We start from the raw sequence: 25726 nt of genomic DNA, 5'->3' as shown, positions 1-25726 counted from the left end.
TACTAAAACCACATAATATTCCATAAAAATCAAAGCAATCAAAGGCAATGAACAAGACAATGAAGTAAATAAATTGAGGCTAATGCAACGTTATCTCCATCTCTAGCCGCTCTCACTACTTATGTTTTCTTGTGATTTATCTCCTTTTTTCCTGTAACTGTAAAAAAAAAGACTTTTGATGTAAACTGTCTCCTATAGAGTAACATGCGAGTGTGATTCCTGTCGGTCCACTTTTAAATATTTGTTAGCAGATCTTTTTTTGTCTTCATACATAGTCAAATGTTTGGGCACATCTTCTTTGGTCAAATTGAACTTATACTTAATTCTTTAATTATAATTAGGTCTTATTGGCCATTGAGTTGTACTTTTCCACCATCTGAGTTTTACCAGCAAGGAAAAGTTAGAGGTTACAACAAATGCATCCCATGACTGGCTGCAATGAAACAAAGTTCTGTTCTGAGGTGGGTTCACAAGACGACATTTTAACCACCACTGGTTTCGGTCTCTCTTGTGACTGGTAAATAAGGAGGTGGTGGCCAACTTGTCCTGACGCACAGTCGAGACAATTGCATCCATGCCAACTGCCATCTATTTTTCATTATTCGCTGGTTAAGAACCTCACGAATACCTACTTCAAAAATTAGGGCCTAGTTAAGAAAAAATGCCCCCTTGGTAGCCAAATGAGAGAAGGGAAGCAAATTAGTTTCACTTTCCCACGCAGATTTATCTTGCGGGTGCAGTAATGGAACTTGAGACGGTGGTGAGTGAAAAAATCTTTAAGATAATCCTTTATCCAATGTACATCTAATTAACGGGCTCCTATTTTAATCAAATTGGGTCAGAGTACAATTAGAAGGCGGGAAAGAAATCACAATTATAATAACAATGTAATAAGAGCCAACTTGTTGTTTTTACCAAACATTTTTAATGTCATAAAATTTGTGTCCGTGTTCCATTTTGCTTCTGACACGGACTAGTGTTGATTACTGATTACTGGTGAGGCTCATTCCAAGTGGTATGAATATGAACGGTGGGAAAATCCAGAGAAAGAATATTGTGTTTTTCTACAAAACGCACATGTTTTCTTTTCCCCGAGCCACTGAAATCAGGACCCCTCCAGAAATGCATGTGTGTATGTTGTAACAGTGATCTATTATCAGCGGACACAGTCAATTATAGTTGAAAACAAACACACCGTATAATGTTCAGAGGAGGCAGGACCTACATTAAATATAAACCATCTGAGTGCCGGTTCTTTCCTCCGTGTCAGGCAAACTCTCCCCGTCTCCTGCCTCCTCTCCTCACTCTCTCCCTCGCAGCCATCACTCCGCCGTGGAACTTTCCATCGCAGCGTCTTGTTAATGACGGAGCGCTCTCATGCATCTTTAAGCACTTGACAGGGATATGTGGATTGTCAGCTCTTTGATCAGACAGTTTATTGACCGTGAAAGGACCAAGATTAAGGCTCCTTAAGTGTATTTGATTTGAGTAAAGCATCACTGCAGTCTGGTTTATAAAAAACTGACAAAATATAAAGTATTGAAAAATATTCAAATAAGTTCACCTCAAGAAAAAATATTTTTAAAAAGTGATGCCAACACACAGCAGAAGGTCTTTTTATGTGTGTGTGTGTGTTAACGCAGATGTGTTTGTGTCCAACCTCTGTCCGACCTTGCTTGTAACTTATCTATGTGGCCAGCGGTGTCTTACCAGCGACGCCGTATAGCGTGTGAACTCAACTCCCGTCTTCTCCCCAGAGTCATTTATCTCCCCGTTCTCTCTTTTCAGCGCCAGCTCCGTTTTCATTCTCTGTCCTCGGACGGACCTGATTCCTTTAATAATAATCTGGGTCATATATTTGTTTGAGATTTAGGTTTCGTGTATAGGTTTAGGTTTTCCTGGCCGTAATGCAACTGGTTTTACTGCACTGTGCTTGTGTTAATCTGCAATGCTAGTTAGACTTTTTTTGCAAATCAAAACGTTTTGAATTTCATCAGAAATGTTACAAGAGTAAATGTAACATAGTGCCTGAATCACCTATTCTGCATGAACATGGAAAATAAAGTATGAATATTGTGGTATGTGGCGGCACAGTGTTTTGTGTTAATTAGTCACAAACAGATTACACATTTTCGCCTAATTTAGCATTAAAACCATGGGTGGTTTCACACAAGCACATTAAAACTGTTAACTGAAACGTTTCTATTAAAATGCTGAAATGGCGTCGCTGTCCCTCGTGTCATCATGAGATGTCTGCTATTTGTTGTGTGGTGGACATGTACATATGTCCTTTACTCTGAACCATTTTTTCCCTGCACGATTACTCACCAACAGCACTTCTTCATTTGATTTCATTTGGTTGATTATACTGCAGCAACGTCTTTGCAAAATACCCAACAGAAAAAAATGTAGTATCCCGTTGGTGACTTTTGTGTCATCTGAAAAATAGTAAATAAATATTACTGATATTTACTGAATGTATACGTTTAGTCCAGGCGCCTTCGTGGGCCTGAGAGGAGGTGTTGACGTGAGCCCAGAGAAAAGTGGGTGAAATCGGGTGAAGTAACAGGAATTAACATCAGTGCTCCATGTCAACCGAAGACTGGCATCCTATTGTTGTTGTTATTAACACATCAGCTCACATTAAACAGGAGAGGACATGATTTAAATATCAAGAATATGTTGCATACAATAATAAAACCTTTTATCGAACTGTTATGGTTTATACAAATACAGTGTAACGTCCTTGTTGGTGTAATACACCATGAATACACTATACATCATGACAGTGACGTTACAGGTGAGGGTTTATCTTAAAAAGAAATCATTGTCGAAAAACACACAGAATGCACATACACATTTACAAAATCTTTGATCATATGCTCGGCCACAAAGTTCAGAGGTCTGTTGTTTTTTTAATCATATTCCTGGATCCCAATTGATTTTTCCCTTTTCTTCTTCCCAAGAATCCTATCATCACCATAAAATGTGTTACAAATTAAATACTCATCAAACAAACCACCAGAAGATTAAACCGATACAGCATAATTAACACATGGCCCTCCAAAAATAAAAAATACCATGTGACATTGTGGTGCGTGCTGCCTCATAACAGGTCCCTTTATTCAACAATTATCTTTGGCTTCGTACTTTAAGCTTTCAATTTCAGTATTCTGATCACGGTGTCTCTGAAATAAAAACTTCAACAATACCAGTAACAGTAATTGACAAAAATGTTTATCATGAGCGTAGAACAAATGGGATCCACTCTAGATATGCGTTGCATTCATGGTCAGAATGCATTTCTTTGTTTGACAGAATTGTGGAAAATAACTCAAAAGCAGGAATCGAACATCTGCATTTTCAACCAAGCGAAACCAGCAAAAATACTGAGCACATGTGCATCATAAACATGTATTACAGTGAAATGATGTACTGTATGGCAAAGTGAACAATATATTAACATAAATTAAGGCACCCCACTATCATAGAGTTTGGTTAATGATTTTAGTGGAGTATTATTATCCACGCTACTCATCAAAGAAGATAATAGAATACAACAGCTATTCAGTTTTAAATGATTAAATACAGTTGGGTAAAAGTCAAACTATAGACAAGTTACTAATTGAGGACCCTGACAGGTACATTGCGTTGTATTCCATTATGTTCCTATGCAAGAAGAGTCCTAAATCTACACTGACATACAACCCTGAACAAGAACATAGCTGAATTGTACAGCTGGTCTTTTCATTTTTAAATTAGACACAAAATAGGTAAGTCGCATAATTTATCGATAACCATATCAAACTAAGTACAAATATTTGATCTCATTAATCCCATTAGACACTTATTTGAGTTAAAATCACAGCATGTCACGTCCTCGTATTGACATTTCTCACGTTGTGGAAAAGTCTTAGTATTATAATGGTTATAATAATTCTAATTTGTTATTTCCCTTTGTTGGTCCTTCAGATGCCGTTGGCTTTACTGAGTAAAATGCTGCTACTCTCTTTGGCAGCTGTATCAGCATTCATTGCTTGGTCGGCAGCCTCCTTCGAGGGCAACTGGTCTTCTGCCTCCGTCTCTCTGTGATAGAAGTAATTAAAGTTGGAGACAATGACGGGAACCGGCAGAGCGATAGTCAGCACACCCGCGATGGCACACAAGGTGCCGACCATTTTCCCCCCCATGGTAATGGGACACATGTCCCCGTAGCCTACAGTTGTCATGGTAACAACAGCCCACCAGAAGCCGTCAGGAATGCTAACGAACTGCGTGTTCGGCTCGTCCACCTCGGCAAAGTAGATCGCACTGGAGAAGAGGATGACCCCGATGAAGAGGAAGAAGATCAGCAAGCCAAGCTCACGCATGCTGGCCTTCAGGGTCTGCCCCAGGATCTGCAGCCCCTTGGAGTGACGTGAGAGCTTGAATATGCGAAACACCCGCACCAGACGGATGATACGCAGGATGGCCAAAGACATGTTCTGGCCTGAGTTCTCTTGTGGCGTTGTGATCAGTTCTGTAAGCACGGTAATAAAATAAGGGATTATGGATATAATGTCAATGATGTTCATGATGTTGTTGAAAAATTCCCTTTTGCTGGGACAGACCACAAACCTCACACACAGTTCAAAGAAGAACCAAGCAATGCAGGCAGACTCGATGAGGAAGAACGGGTCGGAGAAAGTTGTGGGCTTTTCACCAAACGGAGCCCCAGAATTGTGAATTCTAGACTGGTTGACAGGCCGTAACGCTGTGGAAACAATTGGGTCGGCCTCATCTCTAAATTCTGGTAGCGTTTCCAGGCAGAAAATAAAGATAGATATGACAATAACAAAAATGGACACCAGCGCTACACCTCGGGCTGCATTTGAGCTCTCTGGGTACTCAAACAGCAACCAGAATTGCCTGTACATATCATTGTTGGGTAGAGGGATCTCAACATCCTTTATGAATCCCTCATCCTCTCTGAACTGCTCCATGGCGTCGATTCCAAGGTCGTAGAACACGATTTCATCTGCAAACACATCCAAAGGAACGTTGGCCGGACGCCTGATCTTACCCCCTGACTGGTAATAATACAAGATGCCGTCGAAGCTCGGTCGGTTCCGATCAAAGAAGTACTCATTCCTCATCGGATCAAAGTAGTCCATCCTTTTTGAAGGATCGCCCAGCAGCGTCTCGGGAAACTGATCCAACGTTTTGAGCTGCGTCTCAAAACGAAGGCCGGCGATGTTGATGATGACTTTCTGATCTCCGTCGTCCAGCCCTTTTTTATCTACAAACAAATCCTCGCAGCACTCCTTTGCCAGCCGGCTGAAGATCGTCTCACTCTCCTTAGCGCTCTCACTGTTCAGCAGCAGTTTCCAGTTGGAGATCATACTGGCGTAGCTGCTGTGACCTTGTCTGCTTAGAGTCGGCGTGTTCGGGGACTGGGGAACCTCCAGCGTCTGTGTCTGTGGAATGGGCATCGACGAGGTGGATTCCCAAAAGCAGGAGGTGAGGTGAGAGGCCCGTAGGAGGCGGTTGCTGCCTGGGCTGCCGTGCTCCGGCATGTCCACCGCGAGAGCGGTGGTCTCATCAGCGTAGGTGTCCACTTCATCCTCAGAGCTGCCGTTAAGATCACCTAGGCTCTCAAAGTCTACCAGGGCCACGTCCATGGCTGCAGCTCCGCCACCATGAAGCCTTGGTATCCCAGGATAACACAGTCTCCCAACTACCCGAACACACACACACACACACACACACACACACACACACACAAATGCACAGGTGGGAGGCTCAGAAACCAGAATCAGCAGCAGGGTGCCAGGGATCTTCAGCAAAGCGTCACCACCTGCAGAGAGGGAGGCAGAGAAAGAGAGTCGGTGTGTTTTTGTCAATGGTTAATTGTTTGTTAATTGTCATGACATACAACACATTTTTTTCAACTCCTAACTACACAATATCTCACTGGCGTGCATGCCCACACACACGGACGCCTGCTAAAAGGGAATCAAGGTGCAAGTGTCTCAGGGTAACTGGGGCTGCGCATACATTAGTGCATTATTAAGTGTCCGTACAGTGATAGCATGGGCTAAGCTTGCCCCAGACACCTGAGGTCACATTTACACCACACTGTGACATTACTAGAAATCACACATAGTGCCATGCATCTGTATCAGGATTTAAATTTACTGGCGCTAGTGTGACTTTTGTATTATAAGCTGCTCCTTGGGGTGTGCATCAATTAGAGTGAATGCATTTCTCTGAGTGTGTGTGTGTGTGTGTGTGTGGTGAAGCCGAATAAAGATGTTTAATTCTAGAGATGAGTCACCAACTCAACCCAAAGTACTTCCAGTGATGCTTCTGTAATATACTTCTGCAATAGTTCTGGGAAAAGGAAAGAAAGGGGGGGGGGTCTGAGTCGATAAGGAGCATTCCTTGTTGCACCACAACAAGAGGGGCAGTTTATCAAGAGCAGAGGAAACGACTTAGGACAAGGGTGGAGAGACACAAGCTCTGTGATGGATTACTGCACACAGGAAGAGGGCTCACTCAAAATAGTTATAGATGCCCTGTAAGATTGCACCTAGGATAAGATGATGTGATGAAACACCATGCAAAATGTTAATTCAAATGACTCCCTCCTGCCTTCCTAAACCACGAGCAGAACGTTCTCATGATTCTAAAATAGAAGCCGCAGAAGAACACAGTTGCCTTTGTATTAATACGTGGAACTAGGCATCGCGCATCTCCTGGTAATTTTCCTCCTTCCCTGAAGAAATCCCATTACCCTGGAAAAATGGGAACTAAACTGCACAGACAAGCTCATAGACAGAAAAACCAGCAAGCAGCACACACCTTACCTTCGTTAGCAAGAAGTCTAATGACCAAGTGTGTGTACAATATGCTGTAAAGTGCAAAAACGGGAGAGGGAGAAAAGGGGGTTCTTTACAAGTTCTGCCTCTGCTGTAGCTTTCTGCTTCTTCCTCAATTTATATAAGAACGACTGACCTATAACTGACGACATTGGGTAACCTTATGCTAGAGTAGAAACTAGAGCTGTGGCCACGCACGCACACAGACACACACACACACACACACACACACACACAACACACATGCGAGAAGAGAAGAATCAGATATGATCCTGTCAATATTGTGCCATTGACGTTTTGGAATCTGAGTGTATACATATATATATATATATACGTACATATACATTTATATATATTTATACATATATCTGAGTGTTCAAGGCTTTCTAGGGTGCAATGGAGCGATTAGATCTCCACATCTCTCATGCTTGGCTTAGTCACCCTACACACAAAAAGGTTTTATCCATATCTGACTTATAAATAAATCATGTTTAACAACTCCCTTTACACGTTCAACACTGTCGGGAGCTTGATGAGAGGAAGACATTCACACCGCACACAGCTTTCTACCTTTCACTTTCAACGATATAATCCCCTCCATGAACTCTTTCTCTTTCACTCGTTCTAAAATGTAATTTTAATAAGGTTCAGTGTGATATTGTGCATTTTTATAGAAGGAGAAATGTAATCTCTTAAGTTCACCCACCAAGTATGTTTTGGTAACTGCAGTGAGAATAATTTGTGTTGCTGAAACACTCTCTCTAGAGAAGATGTGAACAACTTCTGTGGAGAGTTTCGTCAACGCTGTATATCAACATGTCTTGTTCAATTTCCACTTAGAAAATGTTTTTCTAGATCACATGACACGTGCTGTGTCTTTGTTTGTTATTAAAAGGATGCATATTAGCATATACATTCTACTATTTAGATTAAATGAATGGATGCAAAAATACAAACTCTTACTACTGTCAAGACAATGCCATGCATTTTAACATTATATAACCAGAATGAATTATTTGTGATGCATTTAAAATGAACCTACTTCCATTTGACTAATGTGGTGGTCCTATTCTTGCCGTTCTATTTATACACAGGGATTCGTAGTGGGAGTAACCCATTGGACATCAACTCTTGCAACACAAAGAAAGGCAGAACATGGTTAGCAGAAAGAAAAATACATGTGAAACAATATGGGAGTCTACCGGTTAAACGTTTTCCCAAGCTGAGCTGAACAACTGTGCATTTTAGTAAGCTGACCTCGTTACCACATGTGTAAACACGAGCAGATGTTCAAGCAGATCTAGCTTAACTATACAATCCTTTGCTACAGTCGCCAAGAGAAGCAAGTGGACAAGACATTTACGCCCTACAAATTAAAATGTTGATAATAATAATAAAGCGTTGTCTCCACTTAAACAAACCTGCACAATGTGCAACGATTGAAAAACATCCGTTTAGGATTCATATTAACTTTCAGTGGTGGGAAGACAAAGGGACAGTGAACTGAAGCACATCTCCTTTTGAGCTGATTAGATTCACATCCTCCCCATGAAGAGACAACAAACAACGTTTCTATTTTTTTAGTTGACTCTTTGTTAGCTAAGGAGAAACTAGCCCGCGGACTTCAGGTCACTTAAAGTATAAAAGAGCCACAGAGGTTAAGCAGGATAGAAAGATTTCGATAACGTCTCCCGACCCCTCATCTCGGTAGCTGGAAGGAGTTTTTTTGTTGGTTTCACATGTTTTTGTCTTTGTGTGTGTGTGTGTGTGTGTGTGTGTGTGTGTGTGTGTGTGTTTGTGCGTATCCAAAGTAATTCCACTCAGGCTTGAGGTTTCAGAGGCGTCATTAAAATTTCAAGTGTTGCAGCTGACCATGTTGAAAATCCCAACATCGTAATCTAAGTGGATCTCAGGTCTGCTGGTGTCATCAGCAGTGAGGCGCCTGGAAACTTTGGTGGGTATTTGCCTAATATTTCTCCCAAGATCTATTTCTTTCACTTTTTTCTTTTGACAGTTTATCGACAGAAGGTTTCCATGCTTTGTGATATCTAATATTTGTTATACTACAGCAATGTTCGGATCCATACACACTTTACGCTAAACTATATACTACATAGATATAGATGTAGCGTGCAGTTAAACTGTGATTTAAAGCCTCCACCGCTAAATAATTAGTTCAAATTCCAAAACACTTTACGGAATGATATTCATTATCACAGTAATACATCTGCAGTGTGCCAGATGTTTGCTGCCTGAGCCAAGTTGGTGATTCTGTTAAGTGCGCTCACAAAAGTGTGAAAGCCTAACTTTTCATTTTGTCAAAGGACCTTCTCTCCTCTGGGTACTAGTAAACACATTGTGGTCGCCATTGTATGTTGGACCTTTTGACATGTCTCTTTGTTGTGGTGGGGGTCTCCACACTGTGTAAGGGCATCGGTTGGTAGAGCTCGTATGTTTGGAGCCTGTAGTTTTTTTTTTTTTACCCTATTAAGCAGATTAATGCAGGCTGGCTAGCTCAGTGCTATAAGCCGAGGGATGTCTTCTGTCAGGTCAACACAGATACCAGCAAGCCATCACATACACATCACACACACGCATGCGTGCACACGGACAGACACACACATATACACATATATTTCTACCTCTAACTACTACGCTAGCTGCCGAGAAGAGATGAGAAATAGGCCACAGGGTCCTTGTAAAATAACTTTTGTTTAGCTCCACTTGGTTTGACAATAAACAACAGTTTATCAGTTGAAAAATAACTGTTTATTTTTATGATTTTTATGAATCGTTCCCTGGATCCCGCTGCTTGTTTATATACGAGTACACAATATTATGAATGTGGACTCAGTCAAATCAAACAATGTATTCAATACAGTACGGCATTAAACAATGGATTTTTCACAATTTGTTTTATTTTTTCAATAAGGCATAGTAAACATTAAATTGATATTGCAAGCAATTTACGCATTAATAGCTGATAAAAACTGTAGCCATCTATCGCTGAATTATTTTACACTAAAATATGAAATACACATATATACAAATGAGCAAATGCTAAACACATTTACACACATAAGAATCATGTTTGTGGAAGATAACCTTTAAGGATTATCGGCTTTTGGAACATGAATTACTGTACTTACCAATCCTTGGTGTTATTAAGCAAAGGAATATACGTTACAAACTTTGTAAAGTTAAATATCACAGATTCACGGAGTGGAAGTTAAAACTAAAACAAATACATCATTTTCAATGCAACCGCATCTCGCTGAATTAAAGAGAGGATGTTATTATAAGATGCTAGAAAACATTTAAAATATTTTTGCCAGTATGTCTGTCTGGGGCATATTTGTGATCTACGTGCATTTGTAAGATGTAAGCTGCTGATGCTGATGCTGACATGGGTGCGTCTGGAGGCTCCGGGCCAAGTCCCAGTGCACAGCAGCTGGGACTAAAATCCTCCCTTGGCCTTTTGACAAGACACACACACACACACACACACGGACACAGACAGACATCCCCCTCCACACACACATGCACACACTCACAGTCAGTCACAAATCACTTTCTGCAGAGCCCAGAAAGCAGAACAGCCTCACTTTTGACAAAGACACAACTGGACGAGATGCTACAGGCTAACCATGCGAGCTACATTCATCGGGTCAATCAAAGGATTAAATTCACAGGTTACTGCAAGAACATTTACTTTTACATTTACATTTACACAGCAAAAATATCCGGGAACATATCTGGAAAAAAGCTTGTGACTGTCGTCCAATTAACGTTTTTAATATGTTTCAGATCTAAAGTACCAATACCTTTCCAATCAGAAGAAGTCAGAATAAACACCTAATAGTGCTGCAGTAATTAGATGGAAAGCATAATGTTTTGGTTTATCTCCATCCATCTAGAGCGACTGTAGACAAATGGTTCTGTAATGGGAAAGAAAAACGATTCTAAAATAAGAAAAAATGATTCCTATTTCCATGAGAAAAAATACGTATATAGTAAGTAACATGGTATTAGCTGACGAAACCAAAAGCTTTAACCAAAATGTTGTCATATCATTTTACCTCAAAAGCAGTGAAACACACACCCGGGCCGTCATCACTCCAGCCTGCCTTTGCTCCTCCACATTGGGGATTAAGCTGTATCATTCACAGAAATATGCCAAATCCAGACTAGGAAAATATGGCCATCTGGTCTGACCCTCTATTACATATCACTAATCTCAGGTGGCGTACAAACAACTAACACACTTCCCCGAAATCCAAACCCAAATGCCAAAGTCAGTGGCTCTTCTCGTCTGCCATACAAACATACCACTTTGTTTTGCACTTTTTTTCTCTCTAACAATTTACTAACCTTTTTGGACATTGTGTGAATGTGTACCAGCCAAATAATATAACCTCTAGGGTGTTGAAATGAGACAGGATTAATGGCTTTTGCTTGACGAGTATCGCAACCAAAAGGCTTAATTGTTGAGTGAATGAGATGTTGATTTTAGAAGGTTTGCTTGGAGATAAGTAACAGTTGGGACTTTGATCAAAGAGGGTAAAATGGATACAATGCCGCAGAGGCAAAAGCAAACCCCTACACCACAGTATATTTTGTTTTACATTTCACTCTGAAGGAGGTAAACACATAATTTACATGAAATGCATGAAATCTCAACTGGTTGAGTTATTAAATGTCAGTGATTTTGACACACATCAAAATGAGAGCATTTTGACCAAAGAACTGGTATTGTTTTCAGAGGCACTTTACTTCCTCGGGCCGAAGGGAGGAAGAATTAAGAGCTCTTCATTTTATGCTCCATGCATTCCATCTTATGCGTTTTCAAGTTACATTTTTGTGACGACTGTGTCAACCACTTTGAAGATCAAGGTTTTACAAGACACGCATGATGCATTTAATAAATAATATCTATTTAAAGCTATGATATCAGGCCTGTTTTAGTTTCCCTCAATCCTGAATATCTTTGAAAAAAATTGAGATGCAAAGGAGGAAAACGCGGTGTCAGTTCTGAGGTAATATGTACAAACAACCAAGTAATCTTGATCTGGGATTTAGGGACTGATGGGCACAACAAACATACAACTAAGAAGAAAATATTAATACACGGAATAATTATCATAAGGATAAAAAATGCGTCATTTCTCTCTGTTAGTATAATGCTTTTTGTAAAAAAAATCGATCAAATCAAAAAAATCAAATCAAAAATCAAAATTCTGAAGAAACGAAAGAGTCTAAGTAAGAAGGAGCCTAAAGTGTGGCGTCTCTGTGGTTCCGTTGGCAGACAAAAACACCGCTCATGCAGCAACATATACTTTCGGAGGAGAGGGAAGCGGCCTACCTTCAGTGCGATACTACACACTTCCGCGCGTAGTTGGAGAAAGTTTGGCGCTCCGGGCAACGACGCACTCATGGTTCGTGCGCACTGGACCGTCTGACCAAAACGTGCGCCCTGTTACCTTCGGGCTGACCGCACCGACAGCACGCACGATGATGGCGCCCCGGGCAATCACCCTGAGGCCAGATGTGAGAGTGATATAACAGCAGCAGCATGATATCTTTAATTTGGCCAATTCCCCGCTAGTAAAATCCCGGTTTCCTCTTATTACTGCAACCAAAGCTGTGTCGCTTTATCTCGAAGAGAATTTGTATCTGTGTGTGTGTGTGTGTGTGTGTGTGTGTGTGTGTGTGTCTGTGAGAGAGAGAGAGAGAGAGAGAGAGAGAGAGAGAGAGAGAGAGAGAGAGAGAGAGAGAGAGAGAGAGAGAGTAAGGGGATTAAAATAGGCTTGTTTCCTATAACCTCTGCCTGGTGAACTTATGCTCTCTTTCCCACCATCGCTTGATGACTTCCCTCCGCATTTCTAATGACAATACACATACATATACAATATATTATGTTGTTGTTACATTTTTTTATATTTTATATGTTTAGGTTAACCAATACTATGGCTTTTAAATTCAGCATTTGATCAAGATATTTTACTTTTTTTGCAATTGCACATATGAACCTATATTTTCCCAGGGGTTGTGCATGTCAAAAGGCTAAACTGTTTAAATACATGTGCCTGGCTCAGCTGCTTCTACTGGTTGACCCCTGGCTGACCCCTGGACCTGCGAACAGCCCCAGGCTAGGGAGATGTTGCTACCATAGATATATATAAAGGCCAGATGTCTTACAGGGGAATTTAGAAGTCCGCACATGGCGGCCATCTTGCTACAGGCAGATCGCTCCCCCATAACATTGTGTTGGTAGTGGTACATGTACTTTTTAAACAATCATAACTTGCTTAATTTACAACCGGTTTTTAACAGTTTGGTTTAACATAACATAATTCTTAATACGTATACAGTGTCATAACTACATCTCTGAAGTTCAGAACAAACCAAAAATAGATGTTTGTTTATAAAGTTATCTAAAAAGTACATGTACCATTGCCAACAGAATGTTATGGGGGAGCCAGCTGCCTGTATCAAGATGGCCGCCCTGTGCAATGTTGGACTCCGTTGGCTGGCAACTCAGAGGAGACCTTGTCTAGCCTTTATACATATCTATGGTTGCTACAGTCTGGCTCCTTTCTGACAGTATGGATAGGCTTCCCTCTGCAGGCTTCTGGTGGCACTGCACATTCTTTGCTTTCCAGGCCTTAGTTCTTACATTTTGATTGCATTTGTTTATAAATGTGACATGTCAGAACTCAGCTTCAAGGATGCACTATTTCCTCCTACGAATAGTTTGAAACACTGGTTGATAGTGTATCTAGTTTCTTGAAAGCAATTTGCCCAGATGCTCCAGAGGCATACAGGGTCACTGGCATTTTTACATTCAAATGGATACGGTTGAGCAGTTTCCAATGTCACTCATCACTTATAAAATATGTACATTCATGAGTTGCGCCGTCTTCTTCCATGAAGCCAAGGCGACATGTCACCAGACCTAATCTCATGTTCTTCACTCATTCTCTCACAATCCTCTATTTATTTTATTTCTCCAAAAGTTGTCCCTGCCAACATCCTGTTTGTGATCTGTTTCCCATTTCTGTCTCAGAAATAGGCCAGAGAGTACGGGGGTGACAATTTACAAGGATAATGATGTTGACCGGGAAAAGAAATCTTTTAATCTGAAAAGTCTGTCAAATTGGGTGTTCATTTTTTTCTTTAGTTTTATGTCAGATAGCAATTTCAGGAGAATTAAAAAGCTCACCTTTAAATCTTATTTTACATTGATCCAGTCCCCAACATCTGACTTTGAGCTTTATGCTTTATGGTGACTCGATGTGTTTGTGTGCGTCATTTTTACAGATCATTTGTAAGACAAAGCAAACTGGAAGCTAAGAGTAAAAACACACCAAAGAAGAAGAATGACACTACAAAAAGCGACCAAAGGCCAAAGCATAAAACCGAAAAGGAGAATGAAGATCAGGAAGGACTGTCGAACGTAGTTTTTGTATTCATTGATAATTTATGCAGTAGAGATATTTTAAGCCCTCATATCATGTCTGTGAGCAATGAGTCTGTGGAGGTACAGAGAGGAGGTGGGTATAATTTGCATGTTTCATCCCTGTGGTGATAATTATTGCACTTGGTCTGACAAAAACACAGATTTTATTTTGCTTTTGAAAACTCTGTATTTTGTTGCAAGGCTGCTGACTTATTTTTATTGTGATGAAACACTGATACTGTAAAAAATAGGAACAGAAAAAATATGTCATTTATTTTATTTTCTTACTTATCTTATAGATCCATGGAGTGTAGTTTAACACAAACATTCAGGCCACTTTGAGTTGAATTAAGTTGCCCTGTACTTGTACATGGTTCAGCTTCACCGTTTCACGTCATTCATAAAAGCTGCAGAGTTTTTGTGTTTTTGATACCCTTTAGATAAGTGTATGCATTTGTCTTTTATTTGAAGAAAAAACAAAAGATTGTTATTATTTTTTGAAAGGTTCGTGTGGAATCCTGTTGTAGGTCGGGGTTGAGGTCACTGCAGTGCTATGGCAGCTTGTGAATCTCCACATGTTACAGTAAAACAGCATTGAGGCAAAAAGCAGTGGATTTCCTTTTGGTCTGTGGGAAACGCCTTCTTCTCAGCATGTCAAATACATGTTTATTTATGAAATGTTGTTTATACTGTTTACATAGCCCGACTCCGAATCAGTTGCAGAAATAAGGTGAAATAAAAGATATAAATGCCATTTACGTTATCTACATTATCTAAAAATTGTGTTGATATACTTTTATATATAGTATTTTATATATACTTGCTCTATTTTATCAGGTAAGCGTTGCCAAATTCTATGAGATACAGTATGTCCTCTCATTAAACCCAGTTGTTAAAATCCACTCACTTTAAACAGCTGTTCCATTTATAAATACATCTTATCAGCTGAGATGACATTGAGGACCCTTGGCCCCGTGTGTTTGGTTGCGAGTACAGGTGTATGATGGATAGCAGCCTACAGAATGTGGCATCCTTCTTTTCTCAACCGTTCACCCGCTCCGGCCCTCCTGTTATGCACTTCCTATTTCTGCTACTTACTTTGATGTAAACACCTAAAACTACTTTGAACAATGCAATATACATATATGTTTGGGCTGATTAACTATCCAAAGCACCAAGGACATAAGGGAAACATGCTGCGTCTGCTTTTAATAGAGGAAGTTGATAAAGGGCTTTCTTCTCCACACAGTACAGGTTTCCCCCATGAACCTGGTATTTAAAGGTAATGTTGACAGGCTACTAACTGGAATGTGTCTCATTTTGCAATGAAAAAGTATTCACAGCATGTTTCTTTCAATAAAATAAAAGAAACTCAGTTGTCAAAAAAAAATGGTACTCCATTCGTTTAATGATTTTTCCCTAGTTACGTTAAATCTTTAAATAAAAGTTGCAACCTTACATTGTGATGAGATAACCCATGTGAGTGTTTTGGTTTAAGGATGCAGTAATAGTTTCTGTCTGGCTGACTTAAAGAGAACTTGAGCCAAGCTTCTGTTTAATATATTGATAATCAAACAACAAGCGTAGATCAATACCCATTAGCTATCTGGAAGGATGCCAGGCGGCTGTCCTCAGCTTCCATACCGGAAACCAGCCGACCGTGGCGGACCAGAGGGTGCATTACACTGCTAATACGTCTGAGAGAAGAATCTCATCTCCCACTGTGCATTACTGAGGTGCTTAGTGCTGGTGGAGGAGGGAGGGATGGAGAGGCATGAGCACAGGACAAAATGTGTGGGAAAGGAAACATGAGAGGCTCAAATAAAAGAGAGGGTAAGTGAGATCAAACTCACGCAGCAGGGATAAGAGTGCAAGGATGCGACAATGAGAGGTGAGGCAAACATTTCCAGCTCCTGGGGTAGTGTAAATGTTATGAAATGGTGATGATACAGAGTCTGTTTGTACGTCTCCCACTCTACTTTGAACCAGGAGTCAAGAGCGTTTTGTTCTGGTTTCTCTTCCACACTTTGCCCTTTGCTGGTTTAACAAACAAAAGGTGACACAGGCACAAGATTCACTTAAAGAGACGAGCAGGACATAAAAAACATTGAGGTAAGGGTCCATATTCAATTCAAATATTCCATCTTTAATGGACACAAGAACAGCTGCTGAAGCGATGCATTCATACATTTTAATGGTGCCTCTTCTTTCTCATGACCGTATAGCGTCTATGCTGCACGAATGACTCCTGAAACCTGTAAATGAGTTAGTATTTTTGCATTTCATTTCTATTTCAGTATTTTCTTTTTTGGTGCGATGGGCTAAGGCTGCTAGTTAGTACTTCCCTAACTTTAAAAGCTTTTAATTGTCCCATTATAAATTATTGTACAATTGTTGGCTAAATTAAACACACCATTGCACCTTTTCGTCTGTTACAGCCTTGTTGTATTCACATGTAACCGCAGTGTAGATATTTTATAAACTGATAAATAGCTTTTACATCGGGCCATTGCATTCACGCTTAAAAATCATAAAAGAGATGTTCATTTATTAAATCATTTGGTAGTTAGTATTTTTAAAAGCAATTGTCTTTTTGTGTAGGGACTCAGTGTGAAGCAACTTTCTGCGGTTGGCCTCCCATAGTGAATTTCATAAAACGTAAACCGTCACTGATTTAGAGTTGGTGGCATCATTTTCTGTTTAAATATGTGCAGATCAGACACACAAAGATTATTATTATTGTGAAGGACATAATAGAAAAAGAATAAGGTGGTTTGGGTTAGCCTGATAATATAACCTCATGAGAAAAGCTGATCTGAATCCACTATTAATGTAAGATGGCAAATCTTTTCATTTTCTTCCAAAATCTTAACTAAAGGACCTTTAGATCACACGAGAAAAAACATAACAGAGGTTGATGTTATAATAAAGATGTTTTAGTGATATATTATCCATAGTACGTATGTAAATCCATTTATATTCATTGAAGTTCCTTATGAAGGACATGACAAGCGTTCAGATCTTTCTTTATGTAAGGCAGTTTGCTTCATAGTTTAGTATTTTTTCTCAACAGGTTTTTTAAAATACACACATTATTTCTGACAAATAGCAATGTGGTGGTTGAAGAAGCCCGAGGACGTAAAGTAAGAAGAAGTGGTTGTCTGGTTAAAGCATTAAGACAGAATCTAGTTGACTAAGGCCTGCGTGTGTGTTTTAGTCAAACCTCAGCCCCTGCACCGAGTGAGCCATTAATAACAATCAAATAGAAAAACAAGCACTCCATGTACACAGTGTCTGATGACACAAATAAGTTAAAGTTCTCATAGAAATCATATTTACTTTGGGATTTTTTTAAATACTTCCATCCTTTGTCCTTGGAGCAGTTCAAACCTAAGAGACAATTTTCCTATGTAAAACTGTATTAATTCAGCAAGCATACATGTTGACTCCCTGCTACACAGGAATCTGCACAAGATAGTTTTAAAGTTGACGCTTTAGGCATTTCAAGACATCATTGAAAGCAGCTCTAACTCTTAAACACATTATCTACATGGCTACGTGCGGTAACCATCAGTAGTGGGTTTAAGACCAATCACTTTGTTGCCTTCAAGTTCGATTTGGCTTTCTGTCGTGATACAGGTGGGACCATCACAGGCAGTGTGTGTGTGTACACCGACTGAATGTGTTCAACTGTCCAGCTTGTGTGTATGTTTGTCCTCAAATGTTATTTGTGAGTGGATTACAGCAGAAATGCTGCAAAGATATCTTTTCCCTGGTCCAGACGATGCTGACTTGCTGTGCTGTTGGTTTCTTCAAGGCGTTTTCTGTCTATTCACAATAGTCCTTGGTAACGAGAGTGGAAATGAAAGTCCAGGCCGCGCTTTGAAGCCACATAAAGTTACATAGGCGCTCCAGTACACAAGAACATTTGAGAAGAACACACAAACACATCAGATAAAACAGCAAAAGAGGGTGTGGCCAGTGTTTACTTTCATTATCGTATTTTTCCTTCCCAACCTTTCTTCTCTTCCTTTCAATCCCCAGTACTCGGCTGATACTGCAGCTTATCTCACAAGTCAACTCATTTTCATAGATCTCATCTCCAGTGCGTGTGGCAGGACATTCCTTGCAGTGTCCTTGTCTTTTTAATGTACTACATGCACGTGCCGGAGATATACACAGGGTGTAAACAGTGTGCTATGGAGTAGAACATACTTAGCACCGGACCTGGGGTAAAGTAGACGAGTGTTTCAGATAACTGCTAATGTCTAAAAGCTCTCCATTCCTCGCAATCTCTTTCATGTTCTTCGCTCGCAAACGCATTAAACACACAGACACACACACACACACAGACAACACTGCACACTTAGCATGATGGGCCTATATATCAGAGATAATTGCACAATCCCATGGAGTGTTATAATGTACTTGGCTGGACAAAAGGTCTGCCCAAAGGACTGTTTGAATCTGTGAATCCATTGAGCTGGCAGTAGATATAGTAGTAGCTGTTGTTGTGCTTTCACTACAAGACACTGTTACTGGTTTGTCACTGCAACTGACTATGAAGACGTTAGAGCTTAAGTTAGCAGTAGTTAACCTCTGAAATGTTGATGAAATACTTAGCCATCGCTGATCTTGAGCCTGGACGGTGGATTTGGACTCTTGTCTCCTCTCAAACTTTCTCCTTTTACCCCCGTGTTAAACTTCTCTCTTTATATTCAGGACAGTTAAATCCTCCCATGAACACGCAACCTTCTCAAGGTAAGCCACTCACGTGGATTGGGACTCAACAATATTTCAGTTAATAATGCTCATGGAAAGCATGACATACTTCTAGAGCAAACTGTTTTTGCACATAGCTGCAGTAGAGATATAGTAATATATTGATGCCAATTGGCTTTTCAAATAGTATGAATACTAATTCATGCTTCAGTGAATACTTCAAAGGCCATGCAGCACTACACTAGCAGAGTAGCTGTACGATAAAAGGCCCATGGAGGACACAATATCGCTCCTGGATTATTTGGGCACAAGGAGCGAATGGAATAATTTAGACTGTACTATCACACAGATATGCTGTTGTAATCTACAATCCAGGAGACAGTATGCCGGGAGGTCTTTGGGGATCTATTCATTTAGCTATCAACAATTAGCTTGTTCAAGAAGCAGGCTAAGTTTGTCAATTTTGGACAGATTTTGGAGACTTTCGTAGAAAAACTTAAACCTGGTTGAAATCAATTATATTTTGATCCTCAATCTTATTTGATATATTTCAACAAACGTGGAATGCTATGAAGTAAAGGACACCTAGTAGGTATGCTCGGCAGTGGTGTTTAACTGAATAAGTTACAGTGGACCAAGGTGGGGCCTATTGAGACACTTCAAGGTAAAGTTATGAGGATGAAAAAATAGGCACTCAATGAGAATGCCTCAGAGAAAACATTCACTATCCTTCTACATGACGTATCACAGAAAAATGTAGATAAGAAGCACACATTCATTGTATCACTAAAAAAAATTCACATCAATAAATAAACATTCACTCTGTTTACTGAGACATTTCTTTTGTCCACCTGCTAACAAAAAAGGCAAAGTCTTGGCAATAAGAGTGTTCTTACTGTAAATCCACTTGAGCTTCATTGAAGAAAAATGTCAGCAGAAAAGGTGTGCCGGTGTGGTTTGGTAACACAGCAAAGAACATCCTCTATCTGTTGTTCTCAACAGGACTTACTAGCGTCTGCTGGGTAAAATCTAAAGATGGCCGAAGTACTATTTAGATATGCCCAGACAGAGGAGATACTTTGTTGTTGACTTTGTTTTTCTCTCAATCAGGTCCTTGGCAGTTGGAGTGGCAGATTAAAGCTCATTAATCCTGATAAAATGGCCTGTTTTTAATCACAAGTTAATAAGTCAAGTTACGTTTAAAAATAAATGTCCCATTGATGTAGATCGTTGTTATCGTGCAACTCCCCCCCCGCGGCAGTTTGAGCAATAAAAGATAAACTAGTGGTCCCTTTACACTGTTAATATTGGTTATTACTGGTTCGGCTACTGTTTGGCTACCGAGCAGCGTGTCACACAGGTAAGACTAACTCTATGCAGTTAATGTCCTAAACAAGAGGGACAGCAACTCTGTGATATGCGCTGATGGTCCACAAGATGAGTGCCATCAAGAGGTCCTCTTGACTGACCTTTTCCCCAAGATAAACCCATTAATCTGCTCTGGACTACCATGTTGGGCGCTCCGTGTTTTTCAATTCATGGAACCCCACCATAATCCTCCCCTTGCAGACCCCAGCTGGAGTTAACCATGTATGGTCGTATTACACATCTGTACGCATCTTAGTGATGTTTACATAGTTAGTGTTGGCCGGTGTACAGTTTCCTGTTTTCATGCCATCTGGTCTGAAGTCCTCAGTGCTGTGGTTTGCACCCTCCTGGATCTCCACGTATTCAGATTTACTGAGAGTGGACCCACTGCCGCTCCGACCACTCTTCTTCAGATCGTCAGCTGAGCTGGCTTTAGGCACACTCGGGCTATTCAGGTACTGTGCCTGTTCCTCACCCTCTGTCTCTCTGTGGTAGAAGTAGTTGAAGTTTGACACGATGACAGGTACAGGCAGGGCAATAGTTAACACACCGGCAATTGCACAGAGAGATCCGACAATCTTCCCTCCAATGGTTGTTGGGACCATGTCTCCATAGCCCACTGTGGTCATGGAAACCACTGCCCACCAAAAGGCCTCAGGGATGCTGCTGAACTGGGAATTTGGCTCGTCTGCTTCTGCAAAGTAGACAGCGCTGGAGAAGAGGATCACGCCGATGAACAGGAAGAATATGAGGAGGCCTAGCTCACGCATACTAGCCTTCAGAGTCTGGCCCAGGATCTGGAGCCCTTTGGAGTGACGGGAGAGTTTAAAGATACGAAACACCCTCACTAGACGAATGACACGGAGAATAGCCAAAGACATGGCCTGCTGTCCTGCCTGGCCGTCTTCTGGCCTCTCTGCTAGCTCTGTACCCAGGGTGATGAAGTAGGGGATGATTGCCACGATATCAATGATGTTCATGATGTTGCCAAAAAATCCAGCTTTACTGGGACAAGCAAAGAACCTAACGAGGAACTCAAAAGAGAACCAAATGATACACAGGGTCTCCACGATGAAGAAAGGGTCTTTAAAATAAGCTGAGTTATCATAGGTATAGGTGGCATTGGACATGGACTGGAATTGATAATTGTACATCTCCTCATCATCATTTCGGAAAACTGGCAATGTCTCCAGGCAGAAGCTGACAATAGAGATAAGAATCACCATGACGGAGATGATAGCAATAATGCGCGCAGGACCCGAGCTCTCTGGATACTCAAACAGCAACCAGACTTGTCTCTGAAACTCGTTCTCCGGCAGAGGCCGTTCCTCCTCTTTTATGAAACCTTCATCCTCCCTGAAGATTTCCATAGCTTCCTCACCCAATTCATAAAATCGGATCTCCTCAGAAAAAATGTCCAGGGTCACGTTAACGGGCCGTCGCAATCTCCCTCCTGATTGGTAATAGTACAGAATGGCATCAAAACTTGGTCGATTACGATCAAAAAAGTATTCGTTGCGGAGAGGGTCAAAATACCTCATCCTCTTCTTGGGATCCCCCAGCAGCGTCTCTGGAAATTGGGAGAGAGTTTTGAGCTGTGTCTCAAAACGCAAGCCTGAGATGTTGATGACGACCCTCTCACAGCATTCGTGATCCAGCTCTGGGTCATACAGGTCGTGAGGCTGACCCGGATGGGCTGCTGCCTCGTCCGCAGGGTCGCTAGTGGCAACCGTCATGCTCGAGGCAGATGGGACCCGCAGGTTTTAGAGAGGGCGGGGCCACGTCGGAGCGCGAGGAGATAAAGGTGCTGCGCGCTGGTTGGTTCAGGTAGAGGAAGATCCGCCTGCGAAGAGCAAGAGGAAAGAAAGTGGGGAAAAAAGTGCAATATTATTATGATAATCATATAGTACATTTGGATTTCTAGCATATATTTTACAGAACTTGTCTCAACTGGTACACATTTATGATACATTTAAATGAGTTATTAGCTAGAAATGTTACGTTACTTCCAGACCATCCTGCAAACAGGCAGGACAAGAGAAGTTGAAAATAACAAGAAGGAGAGGAGCAGAAGAGACACTTGAGCTCATTGGCTCCATTGTGTCTGTGTGTATTAGGTTGTGAGTTCTCCCTCAAATGAGAACACTGTAGGATCAATAAGCCAGCCAGTAACACTCTATCAGCTCCCGCAGGGTGCAGTTTCAACTAACAAATTGGATTATATGATGAGTGCTCCATACAATCTTTGAGATAAATTTCACCCATCTGCATGAGACCAACATTCCCTTTCAAAGGACCCACTATTTTACTTCCAAAAGGTACATACGTGTGATTTCGTAGTTTAACCAACAATATCCAAAGAATACACATTTTTTAAAAGTCCTACCTAAGGGCTTTTAATGCTTTTTTTTTTTACAATGTGTCCTCTGGTGGTGTTGCACCCAACATGCAGAAAGGGTGGTCCAAGGGGCTCTTCTCTCATTGGCCGAAGATCGGGAGCGCGAGGCGCGACACCACTGCTGGTCTGTGGGAGCAGTTTGTTTGGCAATAGAGTGAGAAAGTCTAAAAATGTTAGATTTCAAAAATGCAGAATATGACTCCACCTCTTCGGAACTATAGTTAACGCCTGTAACAACGGAGGGAATCTTGTGATGTCTAGAGACTCATTGGGGAAGGGAGGTGTTTTCTGCTCCGTGGTACACAGGGCAGATCTCAGCAACAACAAAATCACCTGTTTGATCTCCAAACCGCTCCGTAATTCCTCCTCAAGGTTTTTTCATCTTTGCGTTTACCTCGTTGGAACATTCATTATTTTAGCTTATCTCCACCTAAATTCGCCCTCGTTTTTTTCGAAATAGGGAATATTCATTTGAACACGCGAATGATGCACATTATAACAACGAGCGGAGGCTTCATTTCGCAACCCACTCAATGAAAAAACGCGATCCTCTGGGGGCGTTTTTCATATGCACCCCTAACCCCCCCGCTAAATTTGAGAAAAAGCCACCTAGTTCATGCACTGGCATGTTCAAACATGACATGTCAGCTTCGTAGTGGAGTCGCCAGCGCAAGTGAGTTAACGTTAGTTTGGAGTGCAGGTGCCATTTGCGGTCCTCTCCTGTGTGGACCAAGGATAGGAGCCATAACACACTCCATGCACTTAACACACCAGCATAGCGTTTTCTGTCACACTACAGCATATATTTTCAAGAGAATAACATGCAGGAATTCACCCTGGTTCTGTAGGCGCATGTAATGTTATCCAGTTCGTCTCTTCTTAAAAGGCGCCTTGTGCTCGCGAGTCCATTCCTTCATAGCTGTCCTTCTTCCCTGATTTGACTATAGTCTGTCAAACGGATGTGTCACCTCATCACGACCAACTGTTTTCGAGCTGCCGCCTCCTTCCACGTCTCTCATGTTTCACCGTAATTCACCATAGTTGATGTGCGTGGGCTGCATCCGGGCATCGCGGCGCATACTAAGATCTGCATGCGCGCCTCGCCCCGTCGCCTTGCGCTCCCCGGCACTGCTGTCCTCTCCGCTCCGCGTTAAAGGGGAAGCATCGTCCACCCACCCAAGGGTGGCGACGGCACAACTAACCATTCCATTAGGTCAATTTGTTCAAGCACCCGAGATAGAATGGCAATTCATGAAAAGAATACGAACTGTATAATGTTTTCTTTAATGATAACGAAAGGTGGGAACATCTTCCCGAGAACAATTCATTGAGGGAATTAGAGCACTTGTGCACCTCGGCAGTTCCTGTGTAGACTCTAACCAAGGCGATTTATCATTATTTTTTTTTTTTTTATTGGATGCACCAGTACAAATGGCTGCTGGCGAGGCCTCGTTTGTTTGTGTGCTTTGTTACTTTAGTTTGAAGAACATTACAGTGCCATGTGGGCACATGACAATAGAACCCTCAAGTTGAATGCTCTTAGGCTACCTATCACAGGCCACACCTGTCGAGCAGGCACACAACTCACACATGCAGAAGATGAATAAACAGCTATTAAAGCAATCATGAAAGTGGACTAAATGAATGTCAAGTGCACTGCTCGCACGGTCAAAATAACTAATGTAGTGAAGTTTTCTGTCTTCCCTGCGCCTTTTTCCTCCACTGCTTGGGCAGGTATTCATGTATAGCGGGAATCACCCACACTTTAAAGAAAAACCCCTTCTGTTGTCCAAAAACAGGTTGAACACATCTTTCTCCAATGAAGGTGTCAACATTGTGATTAAGATGAGGCCCCCACCCTGCATAGGATGATAACTGAGGGTCTCAATGAGCTAGAGAAACTTTTACGTAGACGGATTGACAGAACTCTTAAATCCCTATTGCTCGTATAAATGTAGACGCTATAATTCTAAATGGAAGGAAGGCAAGAGCCCCGACACCCATATCTAATGCTGGGAGTCAGAAGATTCTTCCTCAGACAAAATATTCACAACGCAGTCTTGGCAGGATGGGGAAGAGGGCACATAGCGTGTGGGAGTAAGTTGATTGGGGTTGGGGTAAAGGTGAGTCATTTTCTGATGATTTATGTTTCATTTTATTTGTGTGAAAATGGATTTGCATACATTGGCAAAGCTCACATCACATTTCCTGTTACAATTCAGTTTTCATAATCTTCGATCGACTAACACTGGCATTCAAGGTTTGGCAGCTACTGAGATAATATATCTGATACGTTTGAACAACATGTTTGTCCAGTGAGAGCTATAATTAGTAACAAAGCCAATATACCCTTAAATTTGTATTTAAAAAATACCTCAATTTGAATTCATATTTCCACCATGCGACAAAGATTCTGTGACACAGAATTAAAATCCATTGCTATTAAAACATATAAGTTATAAAATACTGCTTACAAATAGCAAAGGCTAAAAGCAACATTATAACTTCATAATGAATCTACTGAATCTGTAACAACATGCTTCCTGTTAATCAAATACATACGAGACAATAAAAATAAGAAGCAGCAACAGGTTGAATCCTTTGAATGTTTGTGTGTTTGAGCACAGCTGTGAAAATTCTGATCTATAGTTGTGTTTCTAGTTCTCTCTCACCTTCAGGTTGTGGCAAGAATGGAACTAAAGATTCATCATTCGTATTCAACCGAGAATACCAGATGGAACCTCATAAACTAACTGAAGGATGCATTCCCACTGGAAACGTCACTCCCTGAGTACTCTTTCATTGTAGGAAGCTTTCTTCCTTCATAAGGCAATTAGACGCCGGGGTCCCTCATGGCAGCTGGATATGTTGTGAGAGGATCAGCGTGAGTGTGTGTCGGCGTGTGAGTCAGTACGCATG

The 25726-nt window shown here is 41.1% G+C and overlaps 2 protein-coding genes across 3 annotated transcripts; both read right to left on the bottom strand.

Annotated features, from left to right (window-relative positions):
* Nucleotides 1-2687: 2687 nt before the first annotated feature.
* Nucleotides 2688-12535, bottom strand: kcna10a (potassium voltage-gated channel, shaker-related subfamily, member 10a). Its single transcript, XM_040194578.2, has 2 exons — nucleotides 12223-12535; nucleotides 2688-5836 (listed from the first exon to the last, which is right to left on the bottom strand). The coding sequence occupies exon 2, from the start codon at nucleotides 5658-5660 to the stop codon at nucleotides 3969-3971; it is 1692 nt and encodes a 563-aa protein (XP_040050512.2). The 5' UTR covers nucleotides 5661-5836; nucleotides 12223-12535; the 3' UTR covers nucleotides 2688-3968.
* A 3910-nt stretch (nucleotides 12536-16445) lies between these two features.
* kcna2b (potassium voltage-gated channel, shaker-related subfamily, member 2b) lies at nucleotides 16446-23914 on the bottom strand. 2 transcript variants are annotated; one of them, XM_040193952.2, is made up of 3 exons: nucleotides 23643-23894; nucleotides 22796-22933; nucleotides 17254-22252 (listed from the first exon to the last, which is right to left on the bottom strand). In XM_040193952.2, exon 3 carries the CDS (start codon nucleotides 22143-22145, stop codon nucleotides 20643-20645), a length of 1503 nt encoding a protein of 500 aa, XP_040049886.2. In that variant the 5' UTR covers nucleotides 22146-22252; nucleotides 22796-22933; nucleotides 23643-23894; the 3' UTR covers nucleotides 17254-20642. The 2 variants fall into 2 exon arrangements, with proteins under 2 accessions (XP_040049885.2, XP_040049886.2); XM_040193951.2 differs by lacking the exon at nucleotides 22796-22933 and having other exon boundaries at nucleotides 16446-22252; nucleotides 23643-23914.
* Nucleotides 23915-25726: the final 1812 nt, after the last annotated feature.

The sequence above is a fragment of the Gasterosteus aculeatus genome, chromosome 2 (assembly GCF_964276395.1).
Source record: "Gasterosteus aculeatus chromosome 2, fGasAcu3.hap1.1, whole genome shotgun sequence".
Lineage (NCBI taxonomy): Eukaryota > Metazoa > Chordata > Actinopteri > Perciformes > Gasterosteidae > Gasterosteus > Gasterosteus aculeatus.
The sequence above is the reverse complement of the archived record's forward strand: the minus strand, read 5'-3'. Positions and strand labels throughout refer to the sequence as shown.

Coding starts and splice junctions, on each gene's coding strand:
- kcna10a (XM_040194578.2), bottom strand. CDS start 5,660: ATGGACGTGGCCCTGGTAGACTTTGAGAGCCTAGGTGATCTTAACGGC.
- kcna2b (XM_040193951.2), bottom strand. CDS start 22,145: ATGACGGTTGCCACTAGCGACCCTGCGGACGAGGCAGCAGCCCATCCG.